The sequence below is a fragment of the Tachyglossus aculeatus genome (genome assembly GCF_015852505.1).
Source record: "Tachyglossus aculeatus isolate mTacAcu1 chromosome 12 unlocalized genomic scaffold, mTacAcu1.pri SUPER_6_unloc_1, whole genome shotgun sequence".
NCBI lineage: Eukaryota > Metazoa > Chordata > Mammalia > Monotremata > Tachyglossidae > Tachyglossus > Tachyglossus aculeatus.
Window position 1 is genome coordinate 16,976,585 of NW_024044828.1, and position 9,820 is coordinate 16,986,404.

The 9,820-nt window shown below is 46.2% G+C and overlaps 1 gene segment (V, D, J or C); it reads left to right on the top strand.

Moving 5' to 3' along the window:
- The first annotated feature begins 780 nt into the window (after positions 1 to 780).
- LOC119920838 lies at positions 781 to 1,323 on the top strand. The segment is given in 2 exon segments: positions 781 to 832; positions 1,025 to 1,323. Coding segments are annotated over 2 exon segments (351 nt in total).
- Positions 1,324 to 9,820: the final 8,497 nt, after the last annotated feature.

A 9,820-nucleotide genomic window follows, 5' to 3' on the forward strand; every position in this document is an offset into this window, starting at 1 on the left:
ACCATACCAGAGCACCTGCGACTCTATTCTTATATGTATATATCACTCTCCCATTTATGTTTCTTTCTTCGTGGACATTAGAACCAGATAGCTAGGTTCCCTTTTCTCTGTATCTTACTCCTTCAGTTCTCTGAAATTTATACAGAAGTTGTTTTCCTTAGCTATAAACCCTCTTACCTCTGGTTGACTTACAGATCATAGGGTCTTAATTCAAGGTAAAGCTATTTACCTTTGCTTCCTCTCAAGGTCCCTCTTCCTATGCCTGGTGACAATTCAAGCTGAGATCTGCTTTTTAACCTTTAGGCCTTATCTACGGATCGGGCGGGGACCTGATATGTCCAAGATCACACAGAATAGGTGGGGAATCAGAGAGGTTGAGTGTGAGGGTCGTTCATTTGCTTCTTAAGCAGATGAAATTTTCCTCGGGAGGTACATTTTTCAGCTTTTGGTCGAATTTTTTCTCTGTTGAGGGCTCGGGGGAGAGACACAAACTTTGGGGAGATTCATCAGCAACTTTATTGCTAGACAGAGGATGGCAGTATCTGCATCTCTACTCTGAAAGTAAGGGCACCTGTGCTGAAAGCTGGACTGCTGAGCTGTGCGTGAGTGTTTTACTTGTCTGTGGTTGTCAGTGCAGCCAGGCTGGGAACCTCCTGTTTGTCGGGGCAGAAGAAGAAGCAAGAACATCCAGGAGAGGGAAAAGGCTCCTTGGGTTGGGGAGACTGGTCAGCGTCCCATTACCCAGAACTGAGTCCTCAGTGTCCTCGACCACGGAGGAAGATGGAGAAGCCCCTGGGAACCTCGTTACTGATCCTGGTGTTCCAGCTGGGCTGTGAGTTTGGGGGTTCATGGTGATGGAATGGGGAGCCCTGAGGGACGTTCCTCACGAGATCGAGGGAGGGAGAGAGCGGGACTCAGGGCGGCTCATCGGTTGTTTCCTGGAGGCCTGTGGAAAAAAGGTGGGATTTCTGGAAAGTGTCGAGCTGATGTGAATCTTCTCTGTCTGCCATTGTCTCTCTGACAGGGGTGAACGGCCTGGACAAGGTGGAGCAGACTCCTCTAAGCCTGACCATCCTGGAGGGAGAGAAAGGCACCCTGAACTGCAGCTTCACAAGCAGTGCTTTTAATTACCTGTATTGGTATCGGCAGGACCCTGGGAAAGGCCCCGTCTCCCTGATAGTAGTGTATTCAAACGACAAGGAAAAGACTAATGGAAGATTCACAGTCACACTAGAGAAAGGTGACAAACGCAGCTCCCTGCACATCAGGGACACCCAGTCCGGAGATTCAACCACCTACCTCTGTGCCGTGGAGACACAATGATCCCCAGACACCTGCAGCCTGTGCAGAAACCTGCAGCTGGAACTCAAACGAAGACACTCACTCAATCTCCTATTTCCCTTCATCAGTCAGTTCACACAAAAACCTTCGGCTCTTCCCAAGACCAACACCCCTCTCCTCCCACACCCCTCAATGTCCCCTGGGAAGATACACACCCTCAGGGAAAAGGGTGAGGATCCCAATAGTCAGACACTGATCTATTGGAGATTGAGGGGACCGGAAGGCTGAATAAGGATGATTTTCCCTAAACCTGGCTCATCCCTGTTTGTTTTAGTCAAAGGAGTTTTCCTCATTTTAGAATTGTTGATCATTTTTCCTTCCCATAGTGTCAAGAGTGTTCGAGACAACAAAAGGAAGAGAAGACTCTACAGTAACCCTGTGCAGTGTCTTCTGTCCTCTGGATTGTAGTAGAGATGGAGCCATTATCCGAGAGCAGCAGAAGGCACCAGTTATTCTCAGTGATACACTTCTGGGGGAAACAGTCTAATTCCACATGGCAAATGTGGCAAATTTTGCACACAAGGGGGAAAGCTTCCATGTTAATCCAAGCATTTATTCTATCCCGCCTTGATTACTACATCAGCCTCCTTGCTGACCTCCCTGCCTCCTTTCTTTAATTCCGCTGTTTGGATCCTTTTTCGCAAAAAACGTTCATTCCATGCTTCCCCACTCCTCAAGAACATCTAGTTATTGCCCATCTGCATCCATATCAAACAAAAACTCCTTATCATCAGGTTTAAAGCACTCAATCACTTTGCCCATTCCTACCTTACCTCTGTGATTTCCTATTGCAACCCAGACTGCCCGCTTTGCTCCTTTAATTCCAACCTAATCAATGTACCTCATTCATGTCAACCTCGCTGCCAACCCAAAGCTCACATCATCCCTCTGACCTGGAAGTCCCTCCCCCTTCATATCCGATTGACGATCTCTCTCCCCCATCTTCAGAATCTTATTAAAATCTCATCTCTTCCAAGAAGCCTTCCCCAAATAAACCCTCATTTCCTCTCCTCCAACTTCCTTCTGCATCTCCCTTGCCCTTCCCCAAATAAACCCTCATTTCCTCTCCTCCAACTTCCTTCTGCATCTCCCTTGCCCTTCCCCAAATAAACCCTCATTTCCTCTCCTCCAACTTCCTTCTGCATCTCCCTTGCCCTTGGATTTGCATTCCATATTCACCCCACCCTCAGCCCACAGCACTCATTAACCTATCTGTAATCTATTTATTTATATTACTATCTGTCTTTCCCTATAGACATAGTCTCCTTGTAAGCAGGGGATATGTCTGCTAATTCTGTTCTATTGTTGTCTTCAAAGTGCTTTGTACAGGCTCTGTACACAGTGAGCACTCAATAAGTACAATTGATAGATTGATAGATCAAAAACATACCAGAGTCCCTGCAACTCTATTCTTAGATCTCTCACTCTCCCATTTATGTTTCTTTCTTCATGTACATAACTCATTTATTCAATCATATTTATTGAGCGCTTACTGTATGCAGAGCACTGTACTAAGTGCTTGGGAAGTTCAAGCTGGCAACATATAGAACCAGATAGCTTGGTTCCCTGTTCTCCGTATCTGGCTCCTTGAATTCTCTGAGATTTATACAGAAGTTATTTTCCTTAGAGATAAACCCTCTTACCTCTGATTGGCTTTTCATTAGCAGACCTCTGAGGATGAGCCGATAACATTAACGAAACAGAACCCAGGCTTCCTCTCAGTGTTTCTTGATTGCTGTATCTGACGACAGTGCAAGCTGTGATCTGCTTTGTAACCTTTGGGTCTTATATACGGATGGGGCAGGAATCTGATATGTCCAAGATCAAAGAGGGAATTAGCGGGGTCTCGGAGAGGTTGAGTATGTGGGTCGATCATTTTCCTCTTGATAACATTAACGAAACAGAACCTAGGCTTCCTCTCAGTGTTTCTTGATTGCTCTATCTGACGACAGTGCAAGCTGTGATCTGCTTTGTAACCTTTAGATCTTATATACGGATGGGGCAGGAACCTGATATGTCCAAGATCAAAGAGGGAATTAGCGGGGTCTCAGAGAGGTTGAGTATGTGGGTCGATCATTTTCCTTTTAGGCAGCTGGAATTTCCCTTTGGGATGGATACCTCCCAGCTACTGGGAGAAGTAAACTTGGCCTCCACTGAGGGCTCTGGGTGAGAGACTCGTGTTTCTAGACAGAAGATGGCAGTGTTTGTATTTATTTTCTGAAAACGTTGACAGCTCACTCACAGTGCGTTGCATGCTATATTGCTGAGCTCTTGGAGGGGTTTTGTGACTTGATGTGATCGGCTGTGCAGGCAAGCTGACAGTCCCCTGCCCATCCAGCGCCAGAAGGAGAAGCAGGAACGTTCAGGAGAGGGAAACAACTCCTTGGGCTGGGGAGCCTGGTCAGCGTCCCAGGGCCCAGAATTGAATCCTCAGTGACCCAGTGGCGGAGGGAAGATGGAGAAGCCCCTGGGAGCTTCGTTATTGATCCTGTGGCTCCAGCTGGGCTGTGAGTTTCTGCTTCATGAGGGATGGAGTGTGGAGCCCTGGGGGGCATTCCTCATGAGAAGCAGCGTGGCTCAGTGGACAGAGCAAGGGCTTTGGAGTTGGAGGTCATGGGTTAGAATCCCTACTCCACCACGTGTCTGCTGTGTGACCTTGGGCAAGTCGCTTAACTTCTCTGAGCCTCCGTTACCTCTGTAAAATGGGGATGAAGACTGTGAGCCCCCCGTGGGACAACCTGATCACCTTGTAGCTTCCCCAGCGCTTAGAACAGTGCTTTGTACATAGCAAGCGCTTAATAAATGCCATTATTATTATTATTATGAGACCAAGGGAGGGAGAGAGCAGGGCTCAGGGGGATTCAGCGGCACTTTCCTGGGGGGCCTATGGGGAGAAGAAGGGATTTCTGGAAAATGCCGAACTAACGAGTGTCCTCTGTGTCTGCCATTGTCTTTCTGACAGGGGCGAGCGGCCAGGACAAGGTTGAGCAGACTCCTCCATCCCTGAGCATCCGCGAGGGAGAGAAGGGCACCATGAACTGCAGTTATAAAACTAGTAATTTTTATAGTTTACAGTGGTACCGGCAGCTGGCTGGAAAAGGCCTTGAATTCTTGTTCCTCTTGAGTTCAAAAGGCCAGAAGGAGGATGGAAGATTGACAGCTGAACTCAAGACTGAAGGAACCATCAGCTTCCTGCATATCAGGGATGCCCAGCCCGGAGACTCTGCCACCTACTTCTGTGCCATGGAGACACAGTGATCCCCAGACATCTGCAGCCTGTGCAGAAACCCTGCCTGCACCTGGGCCCCAGCTAGTTCACACAAAAGCTTCCCCAAAGACCAACACCCCTCCACTTCCAAGCCATTCCTGTTCTCTGGGAAATTCATGCCCTCAGGAAAAGGGGAGAGAACCCAACTGATAGGCCTCGATCTTTTGGAAGTGCAGAGGACCTGAAGGCCTAGTCAGGATAATTTGCCTAAACCATCTTGGCTCATCCCTGTTTTAGTCAAATGAGGTTTCCTCATTTTAGATTAATTGGTCACTTAACCCTTCCACAGTGCCTAGTGTTGGAGGTAACAAGAGGAAGATAAGGTTCTACAACTCTGTCCAGTGTCATCTGACCCCTGGATTGCAATAGAGCTGGAGCTGTTATCTGAGAGCCGCAGAAGACACCAACTATTCTTAGTGGTACTCTTCTGTGTGAAACAGTCTAATTCCACATGGCAAATGTGGCAAATTTTGAACTCAGGGAGAGGGCTACCACACTAATCCAAGGGCTTATCCTCTCCGGCTTGGATTACTCCATCAGTCTCCTTGCTGACCTCCCTGCCTCTGTCTCTCCTCTTTTCAGGCCATACTTCACTCTGCTGCCTGAATCCTTTTTTCTAAAAAATGTTCTTTCATTCCATGTTTCCCCCATTCCTCACGAACCCCCAGCGGTTGTCCGTCCACTTCCTATCAAACAGAAACTTCTTACCACCAGCTTTAAAGCACTCAATCACCTCTATGGTTTCCTACTAAAACCAAGCCTGCCACTTTGCTCCTCTAATAGCAATGTACTCACAGTACCTCAATCTTATCTATCTCACTGCCATCCCCACACCCACATCCTGCCTCTGGTCCAGAATTCCCTTCCCCTTTATATCCAATCTATGATCTCTCTCTCCATCTTCAAATCACATCTCCTCCATGAAACCTTCCCTCACTTCCCTTCCCTTCCTTCCCTTAAAATCCCATTTATTCCAAGAAGTCTTCCCCAAATAAACCCTCATTTCCTCTCCTCCCACTTTTTTCCGCATCGCCTTTGCACTTGGACATGTACATGGCTCAGTGGAAAGAGCCCGGGCTTTGGAGTCAGAGGATGTGGGTTCAAATCCCGGCTCCACCATTTGTCAGCTGTGTGACTTTGGGCAAGTCACTTAACTTCTCTGGTTCTCAGTTACCTCAACTGTAAAATGGGGATTAAGAGTGTGAGCCCCCCATGAGACAACCTGATCACCTTGTAACCTCCCCAGTGCTTAGAACAGTGCTTTGTACACAGTAAGTGCTTAATAAATGCCATTATTATTATTATTATTACCCTTTATTCCCTCCACCCTCAGCTCCACAGCACTCATTATCTATCAATAATCTATTCATTTATATTATATCCCTTCTAGACTGCGAGTCCACTGTTGGGTAGGGACCATCTCTATATTTTGCCAACTTGTACTTCCCAAGTGCTTAGTACAGTGTTCTGCACACAGTAACTGCTTAATAAATACGATTGATTGATTGATTATATTAATATCAGTCTCTCCCTATAGACCCTAGGTTCCTTGTAAGCAGGGAACATGTCTACTAATTCTGTTATATTGTCATCTCCAATGTGCCTAGTACAGTGCACCCTTTATTCACCCCACCATCTGCCCTACAACATTCATGCACATCTACGTAATTAATTTATAATGTCTGTCTCCCCCTTTAAGACTGCAAGATCCTTATGGGCAGAGAAAATGAATAGTACAGTTCTCTGTACACAATAAGTGCTCAATAAATATGACTGATTGATTAATTGCAATCAGAAAGATCAAACACATATCAGAGCCCCTGTGACTCTATTCTTATAACTCTCACTTGCCCATTTATTTTTTTTTTCTTTGTGAAGATTAGAACCAGATAGCTAGGCTCCTTATTCTCTGTATCTGCCTCCTTCAGTTCACAGGGATTTAAACATTCATTCAATCATATTTTTAAGTGCTTACGGTGTGCAGAGAACTATACTAAGTGCTTGGGAAGTACTATACAGCAATAAAGAGAGACAATCCCTGCCTACAATGAGCTCACAGTCTAGAGGGGATATACAGAAATCTTTTCCTTGGAGACAACCCCTCTTACCTGTGGTTGGCTTACAGGACATATGTTCATCAGTTAAGGTAAAGGTATTTACTTTGGCTTCCTCTAAATGTCTCTCTTCTTATGCCTGATGGCAGTGATCTGCTTTGTATCCTTCAGACCTTATATATGGATAGGGCAAGGATCTGATACGACCAAAATCACACAGAGAATTAGTGAGGAATCAGAGAGGTTGAGTGTGAGGGTCATTCATTTGCTTCTTAAGCAGATGAAATTTCCCTTGGGCTGCACAATTCTCAGTTTCTGGGTGAAGTAAACTTTGACTCTGCTAAGGGCTCAGGGTGAGACACATATTTTGAGGATTTTCATCAGCCATTGTGTTTCTGGGCAGAAGATGGCAGTGGTTGCGTTTCTATACTGAAACCATGGACAGCTCACACAGAGTGTGTTGGAAGCTGCATTGCCGACTTGTTCGTGGAGCTTTGTGACTTGTCTGTGATTGTCTGTGCAGTTGAGCTGGGGCCCCCCGGCCTGTCCGGGACAGAAGTCGAAGCAGGAAAGTCCAGGAAAAGGAAACGGCTCATTGGGCTGAAGAGCTTGGTCAGCGCCCCAGTACCCAATACCGAGTCCTCAGAGACCCTGGTTGTGGAAGGAGGATGGAGAAGCCCCTGGGAGCCTTGTTCCTCATCTTGTGGCTTCAGCTGGACTGTGAGTTTGGGGTTCCTGAGGACGGGACAGGGAGCCTCTGGGATGTTCCCCAGGAGGTCAAGGGAGGGGGAGAGCAGATCTCAGCACAGCTATTTCCTGGGGGGCCTGTGTAGAGAAGGTGGGATTTCTGAAAATTGCCGAGCTGACAAGTGTCCTCTGTGTGTGCCTTTGTCTGGCAGGGGTGAGCGGCCTGGACAAGGTGGAGCAGACTCCTCCGTCCCTGAGCATCCAGGAGGGAGAGAACGGTATCCTGAACTGCAGCTACACAAACAGTGCTTTTGACCCCATACACTGGTACAGCCAGGATCCAGGGAAAGGCCCTGTCCTTCTGATGTTAATCTTTTCAAATGAGAAGCGAAAAACCACTGGAAGATTCACAGCTACACTCGATAAAGGTGACAAACGCAGCTCCCTGGGCATCAGGGAAGCCCAGCACGGAGACTCAGCTACCTATTTCTGTGCCGGAGGGACACAGTGATCCCCAGACACCTGCAGCCTGTGCAGAAACCTGAAGCTGGGGCTCTCACATAGACAATCTCTCAAACTCCTGCTGTCTTCATCAGCCAGTTCACACAAAAGCCATCGGCTCTTCCCAAGACCAACGCCCCTCCCCTCCCACACCCCTCCATATTCCCTGGGGAGATACATGTCTTCAGACAAAGGAAGAGGATCCCAACTGTTGGACACAGATCTGTTGGAAGTTGAGGGGACCTGTAGGCTGAATTAGGTTAATACTCCCTCCACCCTTCCTGACTCATCCCTGTTTATTTTAGTCAAAGGAGGTTTCCTCATTTTAGAATTATTGATCATTTAAATCTCCCACAGTGTTTAGAGTGTTCGAGGCAGCAAAAGGAAGACAAAGTTCTACAGTGACCTTATGCTGCGTCTCTTGTCACTTAGATTACAGTAGAGATGGAGACATTATCGGAGAAGACACCAAGCTATTCTCCATGATGCTCTTCTGCTTGAAACAGTCTAATGGAAAGTAGAAAGTCCTTCCTTGGGATACTGGATGAACCAGAAGAGAATAGGGGAATAGCTATTAGTTTCATAATTCCAGCTGAGAGTAAGTGCTGTCCCTTCAACGAAGACAACATGGCCTTCCATCTGGTTCACCAATTCTCCATACATCCCCTCTGAAGCACAGTGGATTCAGAAGAATTAAACAAGAACATTTTAGGATCCATGAGATTAAAGACAGTCATGAGCTGGTAAAGTAGAAACATCAGAAGTTTTAAAGACACTTTACTAGAGAAGCAGCATGGTGTAGTGAATTCAAGTCTACAAATGAGAATAGGAGTCAGACCCCTAAAACAAAACCACGTAGGAAAGGAAATATATTTGTTAATAATATTTGTTAAGTGCTTACTACTATGTGTCAAGCCCTGTTCTAAGTGCTGAATATGTGGCAGAAACTTTTGGTGTTCTCATTTGCAGGAGTGATTAATTCCAGTGGAAGAGGTCATTTAAGTGAGGGGAGGGGAGTCAAGAGGGAAAGAACATTAAAAGGAAAGCGAAACACCTTGGAAACACCAAAAGTCTTTGAGGGGGAAGCATAAGAATGGGGTTGGAATTCTAATATGGAGGTGATTCTCTCCAACTGGTGCAGGTTGCCAGATTTGGAGAACGAATCCCTCAAGGATTCCAAAGAGATTTATTGAGAAATCCGTTCAGAGATTATGGCAAATCAGCTGTGAAGTCTCCGAACACGATGAGACTCCCTATTTAGAGGACACATCAACTGTTACATCTTTCACAAGCTTCAGTTTCCCGGGGACATTTTGAGGACACCAACCAACGTGATGTGGATAGTGTAAACCAGGTTTTACCAGCCACCTGCCATAACCTGATTATCTTGTATCTATCCCAGAACTTAGTACAATGCTTGACACATAGTAAGGGCTTAACAGATATCAAAAGGGTTATTGTTATTGTTACTATTTTAACCCTCTTAGTTACAAAAGAGCAGAATGCATCTTACAGGAATGGTTTGAGAAAACATTGCACCACCTCACTCAGTTCTCCACAGGAGGGCATTATCGCCAAGTCATGACCCATTTCTTCCATATTCACAGGATGTCTGTTGTCGGAAAAAATGTTACCTTTTTTTTTACCGTTACCTCTTCCCTGGGTATCACTAAGAGAGGATACTGAGAGAGCAGAGATCAGTTGACGATGGTCTTCCCTCCAGACTTTGTACTTGTGATCTTATTGGTTTTGGGTGAGTAAAATACCTACTGACTTTTGTTTTTATTTTGTGTATTGCCTATTTGTCCTTTCCTTTCATGCTGTTGTTTCTTTGCTCCTGATACATCTGTCTCCAGTCTTTCCCACGAGGCACACTTATATTAATTGATTGTGAGCTCCAAAGGGCAAGGTCTGTATCTAATTCATGCTATAGAAAATCAGCGTGGCTCAGTGGAAAGAGCCCGGGCTC